We start from the raw sequence: 22,098 nt of genomic DNA on the forward strand, positions 1-22,098 counted from the left end.
TGAGAGGCCGTGAAGGAAGCGGACAAAGAGGTCCAGGTGGCCGTTTTTACTCTTCAGGGCTTTAAGCATGGCTTTCTTCAGGAAGTCATCCAGGGACATGTGACTGTTGTCATCTCCCAGGAATGTCTTCAGAACCTTCGTGTTCCTCTCAGTGAAACAGTGGAACAGGTAGACTGCAGCCAGAAACTCCTGAATGCTCAGATGAACAAAGCTGTAGACCTTTCTCTGGAAGAGCACGCTCTCTCTTTTGAAGATCTCTGTGCACACTCCTGAGTACAGCGAGGCTTCTGTGACATCAAGATCACACTCTTCCAGGTCTTCTTGGTAGAACATGATGCTGCCTTTCTCCAGATGTTCAAACGCCAGCCTGCCCAGCTTCAGAAGAACCTCCCAGTCAGACTCCATGAGCTGCTGTTGACTCACCTCATCTGTCTCATCATACCTCTGCTTCTTCCTCCTTGTCGCGACCAACAGGAAGTGGCAGAACATCTCAGTCGGGGTCGTGGGCAGCTGTCCTGTCTTGTCTTTCTTCAACATGGTCTTCAACATGTCCTCCAGAACGGTAGCAGCGATCCAACAGACGAGTGGGATGTGACACATGATGTGGAGGCTCCTTGTTTTGTTAATGTGTGAGATGATTGTGCTGGCCAGCTTCTCATCACTGAATCTCTTCCTGAAGTACTCCTCCTTCTGGGGGTCTGTGAACCCTCGTACTTCTGTCACCCTGTCAACACATGCAGGAGGGATCTGATTGGCTGCTGCAGGTCTGGTAGTTACCCAGAGGAAAGCTGAGGGAAGTAGATTCCTCTTGATGAGGTTTGTCAAGAGAACGCCCACTGATGATGTCACTGTGACTTCAGAAACAATGTCATTGTTGTGGAAGTTCAGTGAAATTCTTCTTTCATCCAAACCATCAAAGATGAACACAGTCTTACAGGCAACAAGCTGCTCTGCTGTGAGCTCCTTTAATGTTGGATGGAAATCATGGATCAGTGTGAGAAGACTGTACCGCTTATCTCTGACCAAGTTCAGCTCTCTGAACGAGATCGGAATCAGGAGATCGATGTCTTGATTGGCCACGCCCTCCACCCAGTCCAGAATGAACTTGTACACAGAGAATGTTTTTCCAATGCCGGCGATGCCCTTTGTCAGAACTCTATGGAAGGGTGTCTCTGTGCCTGGTAAGGGGTTGAAGATTTCAGAGCACAGGATTGTGTTGTCAAGGAAGGTCTTCTCCATCTTGGATGCTCTCTCAAGCTGCCACACCTCATGTTGCTGATTAACCCCTTCACTGCCTCCATCTGTGAGGTAGAGCGTTGTGTAGATCCTGTTTAAGGGGGTTCCAGGTCCTGGTCCAGTGATGTCTTCTCTCTGACCTTCTGACCTCTGTGTCAGACTGGTCTTATAGGGCTTTAAAAACTCCTGCAGACTGACATCCACTGGAACACAACAGTTCATCAATGTTAAACACACGTTCAGTCATAACTTTATATCCTATGGAAAGATATGATTTATATTCCCAGAATAAATGCAGGATCAAACGTAAATAAAACACACTGACTCTGAAACAACTCAAGAAGACAACAACTACAACAACAAAACTCTTTGACTAGTCTACCTATGTATTTATGTATTTATTTATGTATTTATTCATTTACTAAAAACACTTGTAGTTTGGGAAGTTTATAGTTGTATTAATTAGTGAGTTATGTATTACATGTATTTATTATTTACATCATGTCAGTTTTTTTTGGAGCAACAGATAAATTAATGACATATTCATGTATATATATACACAAATCCACGGAGTGCTGCACTGTAGGTGGCGCAACCATTGCTGCGGTGTCAGCCAGCTGCTGCTGCTGCGGTTCTGTCCATCTGTTGACGTTAGCAGAGCAGCCCTAAACTACTGCCACCTGACGTAGGTGGTTCGTCTCGATTTTCTGTACATCTTTTAAAGTTAGTGTTTGTAAAAGTTAGTAAAAAGCAGGTAAAAGAGTAATGTGAACAGTCAGTGACGCATGATTTGGGACACGCATCAGGGACTGCAGCTGACTGACACCGCAGCAATGGTTGCCTACAGGGTAGAGCTCCGTGGATTCGTTTATATATATTTATATATATTTATCAGTGGCGCCTGCCCCAGGTATCACAGGGGAGTCTGCACTCCCCCACACTACCGCTAGGGGTTGCCGGGCTCTCCCACCCCTTGTCACTGTCTGTGTAGTTTCGCAGTGTTGTCAAGTCTGCCTGGTTGCTTGTTTCTCTCGCACAAAACCTGGCAACACTGGTTGCCAGGTTATCACTTAACAAGCCACGTATGCTTTTTAATCGATGCGTTTGCGCATGTATTCATAGACCTGGTTGCTTGTTTCTTTCTCGCATAACTGGCAACACTGGTTTCACATTGAAAATAAGGAAATAAGAAATGATAGCATGTTATCAACTGGAAAGGATGATAATACATGGAGACGTTGGAGGGACATCTATGGTGAGTACAGCATGTATCAATGAACAGAATTGGCCGCCGTGCCGTGACTGTACTTGAATAAAAGTACAACAGTATAAAATGTACTTAAGTACTCATTATACTAGATCAGCTATTTTGAAAATAGCAGATCTACAAGCTCACAATGCGTTGCTCGCATCGCAACGCATTGTGAGCTTGTAGATCTGTTATTTTCAAATGGCCAAAATGTATATAGGGCTGAAGTGGTTAATGTATGTTTTGTAATATTAAACTAAATCGTAAAGTAACTATTAACTAAAGTTGTTCTTTCGTTTCTTCATAAGAAACTTACTTATGGGATATCAGCGCCCCTTGGCGATGCACAGAGCACAACACATACACTCCCGAGAACAATCTTCGATTGGACAGGGTTTTGTGACGCAAACCGGAAACCGGTTGGGCTATAAAGGCCCCAGCGTCACAAGGTTCATCCTCTTCCTTCACTCTGCTTCCTATCCTCTCAGTCTTTCTCCACGAGGTGCGCTAACTTAGGCTAACGCCGTTAGCATTGGCTACAGGCCGCTCTAGGCCAAACAGCTAAAAGCAAGCTAGCTTAGCTTAGCTGCGCTACTCGCCTCGTGGCAACGAGAGGACGAAGAAGATGGAAGAACCACGAGTCTGCGGCCTAGCAGGATGCGGCCTACCAGTGGCAGCGGACGACCGCCATCGGCTGTGTATCCTGTGCCTGGGGCCGAACCACGCCTGGCTCGCCCTCGACCAGGCAGGCGACGAAGACGCATGCCGGGCGTGTGACGACTTCACGGTCCGCCAACTGCAAGGCCGCCTCAAGAGGGCCCGGGGCCTAGCGGCCTCCAGCAGCGGCGGCAGTGCTAGCGCCGACGCCGGCCTCGCCTTGGGCCACACGGCGTCGGTGCGAAGCACAGGCCTCGGATCGGGCTTGCCACAGGAGGCACCGCATTCCAGTGGGGCCAGGAGGAAGGTCCGTGAAGAGGCGCCTCCGTCGCCTGTAGCGGACCACGCCGTTCCAGCTGAGGCCAGTGGACCACCAGTGGAAGACTGCAGGCCTCCCTCTTTCCTGGAGGTTGAGCCCTCACCCCGGCGAACACGGGACGAGCCGAGGTCCAGTCCGGAGCCCCCTGTTCCTGCAGCAGCGCCAGCAGAGGCCCCAGCGACTGCAGCAGCGGCCTGGTCAGAGGCTCCCGCACCAGCACCGTGGGTGATGGCTCCTATCCGGGTGAGGGAGTCTCTGGAGCCAGTGTCGGCGGTGCTCAGGAGAGCTATCTCCAGGTGCGGCTTGGAGCAGCCACTAGAGACGGCGAGGGCCTCGGTCGGGGTCCCCATCCCGGGCTTCCAAGGTCTGACGCCCCTTGCTCCCCGGCAGGTGGCGTCGAAGCTCCTGCCCGGGGCGGTGGGAGTCCGCGCGGCCCTGCATCACGCCTGGCGGCGGGGCAGGGCAGAACCGAAGCCTTCCACCCATGGACCCTACCCTGGCGACCAGGATAGCAAGGGCAAGGGAAGGCTCGGTGGGAGTGGGCCCGGGACATAGGCCCATTTTCACCGAACGCACCAGACAACTACGCACAGCGGCCCACAACGCCATCTTCAAAGCCTCGGGCTCGGCGGCAGAGATGCTAAACGCAGTGTCGCTGCTACAAGGGTCCGCCGCAGTCAGGCTAAAGGAGCTGGTGGCAAAACCCCTAGCGGACCAGAGGCCTGCGGTCCACGAGGAATGGGTGGCGGACGCGACGGAGTTGGAGAGGCTAATGCAGATAGCAATCCTCTGCACCTGCCAGAGCCTGGTATGGACGGGTCGGGCCATGGCCCTCACTGCGGACTTGGAGAGGGCCCAGTGGCTGAACCTGGCCACAACGGTGGGGGCGACCGTGTCTACAGGACTTATCGCCTTCCCACTCCAGGCCCACAACCTTTTCGATAGCGGTGCGGACCTGATCGGGAGGACGCAGGCGGAGGAGCAGCAGAGGCAAGGGACGGCTACGAATCTCCTCGCCGCCGCCGTCGCTGGACGCAGGCAAGGAGCATCCAGGTCGTCCTCTGCCAGGACCAGTTCCTGGGATCGTTCCTGCGGCTCCTTCGGTGCGATGGACGTGAGGCTGCGCCAGGACGCCGAAACCCCCCCTCCGATCAAACCCTCCCGAAAGGGCCTCGGGACCGGTCGCAAAGGGAGGGGCAAGTGACAGTCTACAGCTGATCCCGTCACGGCCACTTGGCCGGCATCATGCGGGGTCAGCTCCCCACTTGGGGACCAGAACTGGCGCTCTTCCTGCCCCGACGGACAGAGGCACGGGCGGCTCTGCGGGAACACAGAGACTATAAGAGACGCTATAGACAATTCAGTTGCCATGCTGTCCTTTAAGTCTGATGTGTGTAATGTGCTTTGTGTGTGTGGAATAACCCTGTTGCCGAAACCACAAATGCTCATTTCTTCTCATACTAATGTTAGAGGCGGATCGTACCCCGGTGGGGTGCCCTGTCCTCGAAATTATGTTATGAGCCCTCAGTGTTCGGTTTGCACCCTGGACGGCATTCTGAACACTGCAGGGACATCTCCTGTGCGTGCCATGAACATGATGAATCAATCGCAGGTAATACCATTTTCTGCTAAGAATCTTATGTCACCAGAGTGTTGTTTTCACAATGTGAAACAGGGGCCTTCTGTGAATAAAACATTTCGAAGTTCCCTCTTTCGTCCGGCAGATGGCTGCAAAGCTCATCTGCAGGACGGTCGAGAGCCAAAATGGCGGCCTCTCTCTCCTGCCCTAAAATGGCGGACAAGAGAAGGCGGAAATGTAGTTTTTAGTCAGCCCTGGTGTTGCACCGTCAAAACTCCCCTAGTGGGAAGAAAGTTTTGTTCCGTGTAGCAACAACGTCTCAACGTCTTAGGAGGCCCGCCCCGGCCGACCCTCCTAAGATGGCGGTCGTCAAGAGGCGGAAGTTGACGGACCAACGGACCCTGGTGTTACCCCTTCACCTCCCCCCGAGAGGGACGGGAGTTTCGTTCCGGGTAGCAACTCATCCGAGTCAGGGTTCTGCTGTCCAGTCGAAAGAAGTGACGACGCCTCCGGTTCCCATGGAAACGGACTTGTCCTCCGAAGTGGTGAGTCCCTCGCGTCTGTCGAGACGCAGACGAGGGCCACCGCTACTGCCCCCCGTGGACGCCCTCCCGCTGGCTACTACAGTCGGGCCGGCAGTTTCATCGGTTGCAGCGCTCTTCGGAGCTGATGACGTCATTGACCCCCTCCAAACCCACGAACCCTCTGGCTCGTTGCCTGGTGCAATGGAAAGATTGTAAACCGAACCCCTGGGTGCTACGCACGATTACACAGGGTTATAGGTTGCAATTTTCCTGTAGACCTCCTCTGACGGAAGAGGTCATTTTCTCCCGAGCATCGGGCCAGGCGGTTGTGACGCTGCGGGAGGAAGTTGTGTCTCTACTGGGCAAAGGTGCCATCAGAGAGTTATCTCCGAATCAGAGCCGGCTAGGTTTCTATTTGGAATATTTCCTGGTGAAAAAGAAAGGGGGGGGCGGTGAGACCTATTCTGAACCTGAAAGGTTTGAATAAGTTCCTGAAGGTCTTCAATTTTCGAATGCTAACAACGGCTAAGTTGTTACGATCGATACGGCAGGGTGATCGGTGGACGAGTATAGACCTGAAAGATGCCTATTTTCACGTCCCGATCTACCCAGCGCACCGGAAGTTCCTACGTTTTGGCTTTGAAGGCAAAATCTACGAATACACGGTGCTCCCGTTTGGCATGTCACTGAGCCCTCGGGTTTTCGTGAAATGCACGGACGCGGCTATCGCCCCGCTACGCCGGCAGGGTCTCCGTCTGTCGACGTACATAGATGACTGGTTGCTGGCGGCGGGGTCGAGGGAGGAGGTGGCACGGCACACGGAGTTGGCCATTGCGCACCTAACGTCCCTGGGATTTACGATCAATACTCAAAAGAGTGTTCTGATCCCATCCCAGCAGACCACCTTCGTGGGGATTGCCTTGGATTCCTCCACGATGGTGGCGCGCCTGTCTCAAGACAGAGTGGCTGGTTTCCTGGCATGTGTGCGCTCCTTACGCGTAGGGCGCAGGGTCACGTACAGAACGTGCATGCAGGCTGCGGGTCTTATGGCCTCGGCCATACACCTGATCCAGCTGGGCTTAGGATACCGCACACCATGAAATCTCGAAAAGTGGTGGTTTCGCCCTGGTGCGTAACGACCTTGCAGCCATGGTCTCAGGCGTCCTTCCTGTCCGGTGGGGTCAGGATGGGCGAGGTAGTGTCACGAAAAGTGGTTTCCACGGACGCTAGCCTCTCGGGTTAGGGGGCCGTCCATGACGGCTACTCAGCCAGGGGAGTGTGGACTTCTACTCAGAAGAAGTACCACATCAACTACTTGGAGTTGTTGGCGGTCTTCCTCGCCCTCCAACGGTTCGAGGACCGCGTTGTGGGATGTCATGTTCTGGTTAGAATGGACAATACCACAACGATGTGCTATGTCAACAAACAAGGGGGCCTGGGCTCTGTTGTGTTGGATAATCTGGCACGCGAACTGACGCTGTGGAGCACGTTGCGCCTGGCCTCGTTACGTGCCTCCCATGTACCGGGTCTCCTTAACACATTCCATGCCAGACGTTAATCTCATAATGTACTCACCAGTGCCAACGTGTTATTGTTGTTTTTTTGTTTTTTTCACGTCGCCATAGACCTTGTTAAAATCCTTAAGATTGAGCTCTGCACTGTTTGTAAACATCGCGGACATCTCACTGCTTCTACCAGTGAAAACCACGTGTCAAACGGGGCATCCATGTTGTAGTTAGAACGGTTTACGTTAAACAGTGATATGCGAGGAGAAAAAACTACAAGGAGAAAATGGAGTTTCAGTTTCGTCATTAGAACGAGGGCCGACGGGATCGGCAAAACCGGATCCCAAATAATTCCGTTTCCGGTGGTGCTACCGGAAACAGAAGTAGATAAAAAAAATTCCGAAAGTGCACTTTTGGTGAAATCAACGCGAACCGGCGGTTCGCGTAGATCTACGCGATTGGCACTCAATGTGTTAACAGCGGGGCGGATCTGCTGTCTAGGGGTGAACTCCGGTATGGGGAGTGGTCCCTGAAACAGCAGGTGGCGAACTGGATTTGGTCCAGGTTCGGTCAGGCTCAGGTTGACCTGTTTGCGTCCAAAGAAAACGCCAAGTGTCCAAGCTTCTTCTCCTTGAGCCACAAGGATTCCTCCTTGGGGGTGGACGCGCTGGCACACGTCTGGCCGGACGTTCTGCTGTATGCTTTCCCTCCTTTGGAATTGATCCCTTCCGTTTTGGAGCGGGTCAGGGTCCAGGGCAGGACGGTTCTGCTGGTGGCCCCGGCGGGGGGAACATGGAGGTCAGAGATCTCTCCCCTCCTCTACGCTGAGCCATGGCCTCTTCCTCCTGTCAGGGACCTCCTGAGGCAAGGCGGTAATGAGGTGTTTCACGAAACCCCCAGGGTAATGGACCAGAGGTGGTCGAACCGGTGGTTCATGTCCCTTGGGGACATGATCTTTACTGCCGGTCGTCCGGCCTGGGGCTTTCACTGTGGTGTGGCCTCTGTGGCTCTGGTTCAACCAGAATGGCACCTAAGGTGCCATGCATGGCATGGCCTGATTGGGGATGTGGTCGGGGACGGTTGGCACTAGCTAGGGCTGGTTTGCCCTTCCCCTGACTGATGTCCCCTTTTTATGCTCCTTTGAGGAGGGACGAGGGTAGGACGGGAGCCTGGCTCTCCATGAGGGGGCCATCAGAACCATCTGATAGGCTCCTGTTCTGTTCCCTTTTCCTCGTCCCTTTGGGGCTTACGTCTGGGGGTCAGGATCTTGCTTGGGGGCATGATCTTTTTGGCCTGCTTGGGCGTACAGGTTGGATAGGGTTGCACATGGGACTCCCCAGGGGGGGCGTGTATGTGTCCCATAAGTAAGTTTCTTATAAAGAAACGAAAGAACAACTAGGGGTTACGTAGGTAACCCCAGTTTTCTTAGTTTCGTAGTAAGAAACTTACCAGAGACCCCCCTTCTGTGTGCTTCAGCTAGCAGGCAGAGTGAAGGGTTTCAGAGGATGAACCTTGTGATGCTGGGGGCTTTATAGCCCAACCGGTTTCCGGTTTGCGTCACAAAACCCTGTCCAATCGAAGATTGTTCTTGGGAGTGTATGTGTTGTGCTCTGTGCATCGCCAGGGGGCGATGATATCCCATAAGTACGTTTCTTACTACGAAACTAAGAAAACTGAGGTTACCTACGTAACCCCTAGTTTTCAAATAATTGTAGTGGAGTAAAAGTACAATATTTGCCTCTGAGATGCAGCTGAGTAGAAGTAAAAGTACTGAAAATTGGAAATATTCCTTTAAAGTAAAAGTACCTCAAAATGTTACTTACAGTACTTGAGTAAATGTACTTTACACAGCTGGCGTGCAAGAAGCGGGAGCAACGTTGCCATGTCCGCTTATTATAAGCAACTTTTGGCTTGTTTTTCTGTAAAGTTGCTTGTAAATATTGCGGGTTGAGGTTTTTTTGGGCTTGTTTCTAAAGTGTAGTTACGTATTTGGGCTTCCTTCATAAATGTTGTTTAAACCAGTGGTTCTCAAACATTGTCATGTCAAGGACCTCCAAATTAATGTTTGTTCGCGGACCCCCATCTGAAAATATTTTGTGCCAGGGACCCCTCAGTCGCATCGCAACGCGTTGTGAGCTTGTAGACCTGCTATTTTCAAAACCTATGTATAGGTTTAAAGTGGTCATGTGGCTTAGCTGCTTCTTCTGGGCTTTTTTTCATGGACCTAGTTGCTTATTTCTCTTGCAAAATCTGGCAACACTGGCCAGCAGCAGCAGTCTGTCTATTTTGATTTTAATTCATGAAGTCTAGTCACAGTTAGTCTATCAATGCTAGTAAGCCCCACAGTTAACCATGTGACCATGTTAATGTTAATAAGAGTTAATCAATTGAAAAAGTGTGCTGCCACGCAAATACATCAGGCTTTACTTTGTACAATGCTGGTGGGATGGTCACACACTGAACCCCTGGATGGATCCTCAGTACTGCTGTTCCTCTCTCTGTGGACACACACACACACACACACACACACACACACACACACACACACACACACACACACACACACACACACACACACACACACACACACACACACACACGTTCATTATGGTGATTGCCTGAAGCTAGTAACTAGTGATGGACGGTAACAGACTAGTTGAGTAGCCTACTAGTTCTATAGTGAACACTGAACTAGTAAAATTATGCTTGAATAAAGGTTTGAATAAAGGACATTATGCCCTGACTGTGTGTGTGTGTGTGTGTGTGTGTGTGTGTGTGTGTGTGTGTGTGTGTGTGTGTGTGTGTGTGTGTGTGTGTGTGTGTGTGTGTGTGTGTGTGTGTGTGTGTGTGTTTCCTGATCAGTGATCTTACTTTGAGTGTGAAGGTCCAGGTTCATCTCTGACGTCTGGATGTTGTTCCATAGAACAGCTGGCTGCTGGAGACTCTGCTCTCTGACTCTGGTCACCTCTGTAATGATACAACACTCTGTTTGTCACCTCTGTAATGACACAACACTCTGTTTGTCACCTCTGTAATGACACAACACTCTGTTTGTCACCTCTGTAATGACACAACACTCTGTTTGTCACCTCTGTAATGACACAACACTCTGTATGTCACCTCTGTAATGACACAACACTCTGTATGTCACCTCTGTAATGATACAACACTCTGTCACCTCTGTAATGATACAACACTCTGTTTGTCACCTCTGTAATGACACAACACTCTGTTTGTCACCTCTGTAATGACACAACACTCTGTTTGTCACCTCTGTAATGACACAACACTCTGTTTGTCACCTCTGTAATGACACAACACTCTGTTTGTCACCTCTGTAATGACACAACACTCTGTTTGTCACCTCTGTAATGACACAACACTCTGTTTGTCACCTCTGTAATGACACAACACTCTGTTTGTCACCTCTGTAATGACACAACACTCTGTTTGTCACCTCTGTAATGACACAACACTCTGTTTGTCACCTCTGTAATGACACAATACTCTGTTTGTCACCTCTGTAATGACACAACACTATGTATGTCACCTCTGTAATGACACAACACTCTGTTTGTCACCTCTGTAATGACACAACACTATGTATGTCACCTCTGTAATGACACAACACTCTGTTTGTCACCTCTGTAATGACACAACACTCTGTTTGTCACCTCTGTAATGACACAACACTCTGTTTGTCACCTCTGTAATGACACAACACTCTGTTTGTCACCTCTGTAATGACACATCACTCTGTTTGTCACCTCTGTAATGATACAACACTCTGTTTGTCACCTCTGTAATGACACAACACTCTGTTTGTCACCTCTGTAATGACACAACACTCTGTTTGTCACCTCTGTAATGACACAACACTCTGTTTGTCACCTCTGTAATGACACAACACTCTGTCACCTCTGTAATGACACAACACTCTGTTTGTCACCTCTGTAATGACACAACACTCTGTATGTCACCTCTGTAATGACACAACACTCTGTTTGTCACCTCTGTAATGACACAACACTCTGTCACCTCTGTAATGACACAACACTCTGTTTGTCACCTCTGTAATGACACAGCACTCTGTTTGTCACCTCTGTAATGACACAGCACTCTGTGTGTCACCTCTGTAATGACACAACACTCTGTCACCTCTGTAATGACACAACACTCTGTGTGTCACCTCTGTAATGACAAAACACTATGTATGTCACCTCTGTAATGATACAACACTCTGTTTGTCACCTCTGTAATGACACAACACTCTGTTTGTCACCTCTGTAATGACACAACACTCTGTTTGTCACCTCTGTAATGACACAACACTCTGTTTGTCACCTCTGTAATGACACAACACTCTGTTTGTCACCTCTGTAATGACACAACACTCTGTTTGTCACCTCTGTAATGACACAACACTCTGTTTGTCACCTCTGTAATGACACAACACTCTTTATGTCACCTCTGTAATGACACAACACTCTGTATGTCACCTCTGTAATGACACAACACTCCGTTTGTCACCTCTGTAATGACACAACACTCTGTTTGTCACCTCTGTAATGACACAACACTCTGTTTGTCACCTCTGTAATGACACAACACTCTGTTTGTCACCTCTGTAATGACACAACACTCTTTATGTCACCTCTGTAATGACACAACACTCTGTATGTCACCTCTGTAATGACACAACACTCCGTTTGTCACCTCTGTAATGACACAACACTCTGTTTGTCACCTCTGTAATGACACAACACTCTTTATGTCACCTCTGTAATGACACAACACTCTGTTTGTCACCTCTGTAATGACACAACACTCTGTTTGTCACCTCTGTAATGACACAACACTCTTTATGTCACCTCTGTAATGACACAACACTCTGTTTGTCACCTCTGTAATGACACAACACTCTGTTTGTCTATACATACGTTAACATTGGCTTTATGTCTCTTGGTAAAGTGGACAGGTGGTCAGTATGTGTCTCTGATAAATGGTGCATTTATATAGCGCTTTTATCCAAATCGCTTTACATAGATGTGCATTACATTCACCCATTCACAAAAACATTCATACATCAATGGCAGAGGAAACCATGCAAGGCACCAACCTGCTCATTGGGAGCAATTAGGGGTTCAGCGTCTTGCTCAAGGACACTTCCACACTAACTCTGGGGGAGCCCGGGATCGAACTGGGAAACCTGCGTTTCCCAGTCCTTAGTTTTGGGTCAGTCCCAGTGCTCAGGTATTCTCTATTTAGCTGTCTCTGTCACCTCTGGAATAACTGCAATCCCTCAACACTCTGTTTCTGACTCATATCTTCCTGATGAAGTCTCCTTAATAACATGAACCAACATTAATTCAAGTTTACAATGGCCCGGATTCACTAAGCTGGTCGTAAATAAGGGGCAAATAAAGTTCCTAAAATAAGGTGTATTTTCTGTGAGCTAAAACTGACGTGCAATTCACAAAGAGGGGTGTAGATCCCTCAAACGTGCGGATCACAGGTGTATGTCATGATGAATCTGGACGGCTGCCAGCTGGTCGTAAAACATCAAGCGCGTTCCCGAGAAGTTCATTTGCATTGTTCCACTCCCCTTTTCGCACCATTAAAGGCAGCAGGAATTTTTCAATTATTTTAACCAGTGGTTCTCAAATATTTTCATGTCATGGACCCCCAAGTTAATATGTAGGCTAATTTGTCCCTATAACCCCCATCTGAAAATGTTTTGTGCCAGCTGGAGCCCCGTACCAGATTTGTGTTGTTAGAATGTTTAAAAAATCTTCCAAATATTGCACATATTTTATGAAAATAGCAGATCTACAAGCTCACAACACGTCGCATCACGAAGCGTTGTGAGCTTGTAGATTGGCTTGTAGATTGGCTATTTCCAATGTTCAGTATATCGTTTCAATGTATACAGTGTATATAGGTTTATAGTTCTCATATGGCTAGCTTCTTTTGGGCTTATTTGCATAGACCTGGTTGCTTATTTCTCTCACAAAATCTGGCAACACTGGTGCTGCAGAAGTTTAACCCATTTTGGGCGGGAAACCCATTTTGTAACTATACCTTTCAGGACGGGAACCCTTTTTGGGGTTCCTGACTTCCTCTTGCTATGTACAGCATACAGCAACATTTTTTTTTTGTAATTTTTGAGTAAATATATGAAGTTTTTCAGAAAACTTCAAATAGAGAGGGTTAGGTCAGGATTTAGAATCGGCCTCAGGTCTAAATGGGTTAACGTCTCGTCCAAACTTACAGATGTCGGCCGCATTGCCTCGACACTGACAGACAACTTGAACATCATTCTGATCTGTCTGGAAGCGAGTCCCACTATTGCACGATGGATCAGCTGAACGTATAAGGTTTAACCCCACCAGCAAATAATAGACTAATAACATGGAAAGGACATTTTGTAAGCCTTTTCTACTGAACATTGCTCACGTTTACCGAGGGAAAAAGATGATGTTGAAATCCAGGTCAACAAGTGGAACGCTGCTATCCGATTATGGACCAGAGCTCATTGATTACTTATTGATTAAATGTGTTATTTTTTTATATATCACTGTCCTACGTCGGAATGGGGAATGGATCTTCTGGACACAGCTTTCATAAACTAGTTTCCTCATCAGATGGTAAGATTTATTAGGCTATTGTGTGTGGTGTTCATGTGATCAATATACAGTAGCCTACAGTATTATAAAAGAATACCGCGGTGCAGACACTGGAGGTGCGTCTGTCCCTCCACAGTGGCATTAAGGCATGATAGCCAATTTTCATAATTACATGAAACTTTGGCTGAGACGGCCTCCTTGGCCGACACTGGCAAACACACTGAGGGACCTAATAATTCAGCTCTAAATGCAACTGATAGCCTAGAAAATAAAAAAAAGTGGTGGAATCTGCGTCATGTATATTATGCATAGGCTACAAGCAATACATTGTTTGATATCATTTTTATATATATGTGTTGACAAATGCTGGGCACATACTAATTTATTTGAGGTTTGGCACTGATGTAATTGATTGTGCATGAAGAATAAAGCATTCTAACGACATACGCACATCTTTGATCCCTGGTAAGACAGCCTCTGGGCTGACTTGAGAACGATCGGACTTTCCGCTCAAATCATAGACAAAAAACATGAATGAATCTGACTACTAGTGTAGGAATTGTCGTAAATGCCGGTACGATCAAAATGATCATAAATTGCTTAGTGAATCCGGGCCAATGATCTTACTTTGAGTGTGAAGGTCGAGGTTCATCACTGATGGTTGAAGAGAGTCCAGTAGAAGTGAGAGAGAAGATGCCACTCGTTGTGCTGCTGGGAGCTGGAGAGACTGGTCTTTGACTCTGACCTCTGGAATCATAATAATCACACAACACTGGTTCATACAGTACATTCCTGATGAAACTAACATTAATTAAAGTTTACAGTTACTTACTTTGTCTGGGAGTCTGGTTCATTGCTGTGTTCTGGAGACTCTGGTGTCTGTCTCTGGTCGTCACTTCTGGAATCATAACAATCACACAAACATTAATTACTGAATGTTTGAGAACTATTTATAAACCAGTCACTAGTTCTCTGTCTACTGACTCTTCATTCTAGATTCTAGGAACCTCGGTGCTTTCACGGAACCGGACAAGTTTCCACCAGTTTTAATGTATTTACTTACTTATTTATTTCAAGGGGTAAATTCAATCGTCAATGGCAGTTACAGTTTCCCCAAATAAACGTTGACACATCTCTTAAATATAATACACATGTACACTTCATTTAGATAAATAACTTGGATGATGAGGAGCTGTTTTACATCAGCAACACATTCATGACAGATTACACCCCTTAGAAATGTGATTAAACTCACACTTTCATTTAACATGAGGACTGGGCTACTGAGATGTATTTATTTATTGTCTCTGCGAGACATAATACATCGCTGCACGATTAAGCTTGACAGGTTGTTGCCCACAACATAATGTTACATAAAAGAAACACAACACAGTGACTGACAACACTACTTTATTCCCCGAGAGGTCAATTATGATGATGATGTAACCAAACAGCCCAGACGCATAGCGTTGTTATTCTATCAATTGATTGTTAATGAAATATGAAGCCCTAATCTGTAGTAGGCCTAACAGTAGGAAACAATGTGACTGTGACTGTTTACATTCTGTTCATGTAATGTGACAACAACACAGAAAATGTACACCATATTTTATTCAGTGTGGACTTGCCAGTGGAAGTCAGATGAATCTTACACGCTGCAACGGAACAAAGACACAGCCTTGCATGTAACTAACTAGTCTTTTTTAATGACATGTTTTTGCTTGCTTTCGCCATTGTTGCATCTGCAACTTCCAACCTGTAGAATATTGACACGCCCACTTTGGTTCCCAGTTCAAGTAGTTTTTGTTTCCAGTTCTGAACAAACTTTTATTGTTCTGAACCAATTCATTTTCAGTGGAAGCTTTCTGAACTGGTTTAATATTAGGCAGGAAAAAAGAACAGAACCGGTTTAACCCTGGTGGTAAAGAGGCCTCTGTGTTCTACAGAAAAATCCTTCAACATTGCTTAAATCATCACCAGTAGACATGTTTGAAATAAGAACAAAAAACTTGGCAAGACCGTCATCTTGACAGAATGAATCTCCCTGCCGTTGACAGAGGGAGAGTCGACCAGCGCTCCAAATCATACTTGGCTTTCTGGAGCGCTGTCTTCAGGTTTTACACAAACAGATCACTATATTTATGAGTTACCCGTACTCCCAAACATTTAAACTTTTGATTGCAAGTTTGAAATGGAAAATGACTGAATGTCGATTGGTGTGCTCTCTCGTTGATAGGAAAAAGAATACGCTTTTCTGCCTTTATTTATAGTGGAGATGGACAGGAAACAGGGAGAGAGAGATACATGCAGTAAAGATCGTCGGGAACGGGACTCGAACCCGCAATGCACTGTCAGGTTGCATTGTAGCCTGGGTGCCAGGAAAAAAGAATACTCTTTGAACAATTCATTTTATAACCTGATACCTTTCCGAAATCATGACTAATTTGGAGGGTGGCCTGAATGACAGTATGACTCTGTGATGTATTGGTACAGTGGGCAGGTGGTTAGGAAGTGTAGCTCTGTTTCCACCAGTCTGTCTTCCCTTGGGAGCCAGGTCTGTCTTTGGCGGCCTTTCTCTATTGCAAGGCTGTGTTCACTGAGTCTGTAACTAGTCAATGCAGTCCGTAGTTTTGGGTCAGTCACAGTGCTCAGGTATTCTGCCACTGTGTATTCTCTATTTAGCTGTTTCTGTCACCTATGGAATAACTGCTATCACACAACACTCTGTTTCTGATTCATATCTTCCTGATTAAGTCTCCTTAATAACATGAACCAACATTAAGTCAAGTTTACATTGATCTTACTTTGAGTGTGAAGGTCCAGGTTCATCACTGATGGTTGAAGAGAGTCCAGTAGAAGATGGAGAGAAGATGCCACTCGTTGTGCTGCTGGGAGCTGGAGAGACTGGTCTCTGACTCTGGTCACCTCTGTTATCATCATAATCACACAACACTGGTTCATACAGTACATTCCTGATTAAACTAACATGAATTAAAGTTTACAGTAACTTACTTTGTCTGGGAGTCTGGTTCATTGCTGTGTTCTGGAGACTCGGGTGTCTGTCTCTGGTCGTCACTTCTGGAATCATAACAATCACACAAACATTAATTACTGAATGTTTGAGAACTATTTATAAACCAGTCACTAGTTCTCTGTCTACTGGCTCTTCATTCTAGATTCTAGGAACCTTGGTGCTTTCACGGAGCCGGACGAGTTTCCACCAGTTTTTGTACTTACTTACTTATTTATTTCAAGAGAATATCTCAACTGTTCTTGGCTATTATGACCCCAGGGAACAACTTAGAAACTGTGAGTAATTCTCTATCCAGGACGAAATACCCTAAAATGACCACAGCCTTTTTAAAATGACCATAAGGCCATGTTGAAAAGCGTAACATTTCTAATTAGAATCTACGTTACGTCTTAGTTAGAATCTACACTCAACAGCACTCTGAGAAACAGATGAGAACTGATATTTTTGTGCAAAAGAATTGATTCTTCTGTTTTCTTCAAACAACTGTTATATAATACTAGAGCTCCGGGCGCCCTATGGGCGCCCTGCCCCTTCTGAACCAATTCATTTTCAGTGGAAGCATTCTAAACTGGTTTAATATTAGGCAGGAAAAAAGAACAGAACCGGTTTAACCCTGGTGGTAAAGAGGCCTCTGTGTTCTACAGAAAAATCCTTCAACATTGCTTAAATCATCACCAGTAGACTTGTTTGAAATAAGAACAAAAAACTTGGCAAGACCGTCATCTTGACAGAATGAATCTCCCTGCCGTTGACAGAGGGAGAGTCGACCAGCGCTCCAAATCATACTTGGCTTTCTGGAGCGCTGTCTTCAGGTTTTACACAAACAGATCACTATATTTATGAGTTACCCGTACTCCCAAACATTTAAACTTTTGATTGCAAGTTTGAAATGGAAAATGACTGAATGTCGATTGGTGTGCTCTCTCGTTGATAGGAAAAAGAATACGCTTTTCTGCCTTTATTTATAGTGGAGATGGACAGGAAACAGGGAGAGAGAGATACATGCAGTAAAGATCGTCGGGAACGGGACTCGAACCCGCAATGCACTGTCAGGTTGCATTGTAGCCTGGGTGCCAGGAAAAAAGAATACTCTTTGAACAATTCATTTTATAACCTGATACCTTTCCGAAATCATGACTAATTTGGAGGGTGGCCTGAATGACAGTATGTCTCTGTGATGTATTGGTACAGTGGGCAGGTGGTTAGGAAGTGTAGCTCTGTTTCCACCAGTCTGTCTTCCCTTGGGAGCCAGGTCTGTCTTTGGCGGCCTTTCTCTATTGCAAGGCTGTGTTCACTGAGTCTGTACCTAGTCAATGCAGTCCGTAGTTTTGGGTCAGTCACAGTGCTCAGGTATTCTGCCACTGTGTATTCTCTATTTAGCTGTTTATGTCACCTATGGAATAACTGCTATCACACAACACTCTGTTTCTGATTCATATCTTCCTGATTAAGTCTCCTTAATAACATGAACCAACATTAAGTCAAGTTTACATTGATCTTACTTTGAGTGTGAAGGTCCAGGTTCATCACTGATGGTTGAAGAGAGTCCAGTAGAAGATGGAGAGAAGATGCCACTCGTTGTGCTGCTGGGAGCTGGAGAGACTGGTCTCTGACTCTGGTCACCTCTGTTATCATCATAATCACACAACACTGGTTCATACAGTACATTCCTGATTAAACTAACATGAATTAAAGTTTACAGTAACTTACTTTGTCTGGGAGTCTGGTTCATTGCTGTGTTCTGGAGACTCGGGTGTCTGTCTCTGGTCGTCACTTCTGGAATCATAACAATCACACAAACATTAATTACTGAATGTTTGAGAACTATTTATAAACCAGTCACTAGTTCTCTGTCTACTGGCTCTTCATTCTAGATTCTAGGAACCTTGGTGCTTTCACGGAGCCGGACGAGTTTCCACCAGTTTTTGTACTTACTTACTTATTTATTTCAAGAGAATATCTCAACTGTTCTTGGCTATTATGACCCCAGGGAACAACTTAGAAACTGTGAGTAATTCTCTATCCAGGACGAAATACCCGAAAATGACCATAAGGCCATGTTGAAAAGCGTAACATTTCTAATTAGAATCTACGTTACGTCTTAGTTAGAATCTACACTCAACAGCACTCTGAGAAATAGATGAGAACTGATATTTTTGTGCAAAATAATTGATTCTTCTGTTTTCTTCAAACAACTGTTATATAATACTAGAGCTCCGGGCGCCCTATGGGCGCCCTGCCCCCTAGCCGCGCACAGGGCGCTAGCTTGCTTATTTTGGGGTTACAAAATCGTGGGATACAAAATGTACAAACAATGCAAAAAAAAATACAGCAGCACAAAACTGCTTTACCAAAAAGGCTTAGGCTGAAGCTATTAGCTTAGCTTATATATATATATATATATATATATATATATATATATATATATATATATATATATATATATAATATTTCTAAGCTATATAAAACCAAAAATTAATTGCAAATCAATCATTGATAATATTTCTATACTTGAAATAATTGCATTATTAACAGTTATACATCAGTATATTTCCTATAGCAACTGTCTACTGTCTACTTGGCTCTTCATTCTAGATTCTAGGAACCTTGGTGCTTTCACGGAACCGGACGAGTTTCCACCAGTTTTAATTGGTTATTGCATTATTAACAGTTATACATCAGTATATTTCCTATAGCAACTGTCTACTGTCTACTTGGCTCTTCATTCTAGATTCTAGGAACCTTGGTGCTTTCACGGAACCAGACGAGTTTCCACCAGTTTTAAGCAGAACCAATGTACTTACTTACTTATTTATTTCAAGAGAATATCTCAACTGTTCTTGGCTAATATGACCCCAGGGAACAACTTAGAAACTGTGAGTAATTCTCTATCCGGGACGAAATACCCTAAAATGACCACAGCCTTTTTAAAATGACCATAACCGGTGCATTACTTCCAACATGGCTCTATCTGCTAAACCGTTGGAGCTAAAGATTTACTGAGGTGCTCAAAATGGACAGAATTCTTATGTTTAGGGAAACATAGAAAAGTGTAACATTTCTAACTAGACGCGTCGCAATTCTGGGAACTTGCGAAGTGTGGTTGCGCCGACGCCAGTCGCGGGTCTCGGCCGCCGGGACTCGAGGGATACGTCGGGAGGAATACCGTCAGAGGCCGCACGACGTGGCATTCGAATCGGGTGCCGATCGGATCCTGCCTTCGTGATACGTGCTGTTTTGATTTTAGGAAATAGGCCCCTCCCACTAAATAAATAGGCCCCTCCCACAAATGTAACGGGCCAATCATATTGTCACGTCACTCCTGATATCGCTTTTATTACATTTTGAGAGGATTGTTCCCCCAAAAAATTATGTTTTTGCATCAAACGCTTACGTTTTGTGCATTTGTGGCGCCCCCTATTGGTCAAAGTGGAAATGCTTTTGGGGATTCGTTGAGTAAACCACCCTCGACATGTGATTTAAATTTGGGATTGACGGACCTTTTGTTCGTGATTTCTGGAATTTTTGGTAAAACAGGCCCCTCCCACTAATTTTGGAAGCCATTTACGGACGAACGGTAAGGACTATCAAAATGCCGTTTGGATATGTTTATCGCATGTGCCCAGAGATCATGTGTACCGATTTTTGTGAAATATGTGGGATGAGGAGCTAAAAGTGTGTTTTGAAGAAAATTCAAAATGGCGGAAAATCTATCCTGACGCAAATGGGCGTTGCGTCTATACTCAAGGAATCTAGGGAAAAAAATATTTTTATTTTACGACCTACGGTTCAAGAGTTATAGGCCAAAACGTAAAGGGGGCTTTCATAGCGCCACCATGAGGACGACTGGTGTAATTATTTTTTTAATAATTTTGCACTAAATTATGAATCTCCCCTTCAAGTCTTGTAACTCTAGCTCTTACAGTTTCTGAGATAAAGATTAATGCACTAATACATTAATATCAATTAAACTATGCAACCAATCTCTTAGCAAAATACAAGCGCACGATTCCCGGTCAAGCCGGTCATTTTGACATATGGCACGACATTGGGGGAAAACTGTGGGAGGAGTAGCGGTTTGAAATAAAGTTTATCTTGAAACTTAAAGTGGGAAGAGTATGGTTGCCCTGTTAGGGCAAACACACTAATTAGAATCTACGTTACATCTTAGTTAGAATCTACACTCAACAGCACTCTTGAGGCACATATGAGAACTGATATGTTTGTCCTAAAGAATTGATTCTTCTGTTTTCTTCAAACAACTGTTGTATAATATAGCATTTAAATTACAATCTTTATTGTAATATTTATAATGTTTTAATCATTTATAACACATATTCTTTTAGTTACTGTCATCTTTAGAGCAGTGGTTCTCAAAGTGGGGTCTGAGGACTCCCAGGGGTCCTTGAGGAGGTTCCAGGGGGTCCCCAGCAAAATAAGGGACAGATTAAACCTATTTTATACTTGAGCTAGTCGAAAATAGCTGATCTACAAGCTCATATGTCATATTTGCCTGGTTTGAGCTTGTAGATCGGCAATTTTTGAAACCTTTTTATAAATCTTGCACATTTTTGAAAATTGTGGAAACATTTCCCAAATGTTCCCCTGGCAGAACATATTGTCAGATGGTGGTCTGGAGTCTAATACATGGGGGTCCTTGACATGAAAATGTGTGAGAACCAATGATTTAAATTTTTCAACCGTTCTGAAAATTACAATTACAATAAACATGTCATAGATACAGTAACATACTACAGTTCATATAAACATGTCATAGATACAGTAACATACTACAGTTCATATAAACATGTTATAGATACAGTAACATAATACAGTTCATATAAACATGTTATAGATACAGTAACATAATACAGTTCATATAAACATGTTATAGATACAGTAACATAATACAGTTCATATAAACATGTTATAGATACAGTAACATACTACAGTTCATATAAACATGTTATAGATACAGTAACATACTACAGTTCATATAAACATGTCATAGATACAGTAACATACTACAGTTCATATAAACATGTCATAGATACAGTAACATACTACAGTTCATATAAACATGTTATAGATACAGTAACATACTACAGTTCATATAGACATGTCATAGATACAGTAACATACTACAGTTCATATAGACATGTTATAGATACAGTAACATACTACAGTTCTAATGAACATGTCATAGATACAGTAACATACTACAGTTCTAATAAACATGTCACAGATAAAGGTGACAGCAGGACAGTCCATTAAGTAGAACATGTGTTCCTCGCCCCACATGAACAGAACAGTGGGTCCTGATCCAGAACCAGTGTTCTAAATGGGTCTCATTCACCAACCATTCTTAA

General features: G+C 45.2%; 1 protein-coding gene across 2 annotated transcripts in view; it reads right to left on the reverse strand.

Annotated features, from left to right (window-relative positions):
* The window catches only part of LOC308083014 (uncharacterized protein), a 78,555-nt gene that overhangs the window by 36,911 nt on the left and 19,546 nt on the right, over positions 1-22,098 (reverse strand). For both annotated transcript variants that reach the window (XM_080425109.1, XM_080425108.1), the window contains 9 exons: positions 18,440-18,505; positions 18,232-18,354; positions 16,708-16,773; positions 16,500-16,622; positions 14,528-14,593; positions 14,323-14,442; positions 9,941-10,036; positions 9,497-9,567; positions 1-1,439 (listed from right to left, as the gene is read on the reverse strand). The exon at positions 1-1,439 is cut by the window's left edge and continues 371 nt beyond it. In XM_080425109.1, coding sequence (XP_080281235.1) covers positions 1-1,439; positions 9,497-9,567; positions 9,941-10,036; positions 14,323-14,442; positions 14,528-14,593; positions 16,500-16,622; positions 16,708-16,773; positions 18,232-18,354; positions 18,440-18,505 — 2,170 coding nt within the window. The remainder of the gene's footprint in view (positions 1,440-9,496; positions 9,568-9,940; positions 10,037-14,322; positions 14,443-14,527; positions 14,594-16,499; positions 16,623-16,707; positions 16,774-18,231; positions 18,355-18,439; positions 18,506-22,098) is intronic.

This window comes from Gymnoscopelus braueri, assembly GCF_963280865.1.
Source record: "Gymnoscopelus braueri genome assembly, chromosome: 1".
Classification (NCBI taxonomy): domain Eukaryota; kingdom Metazoa; phylum Chordata; class Actinopteri; order Myctophiformes; family Myctophidae; genus Gymnoscopelus; species Gymnoscopelus braueri.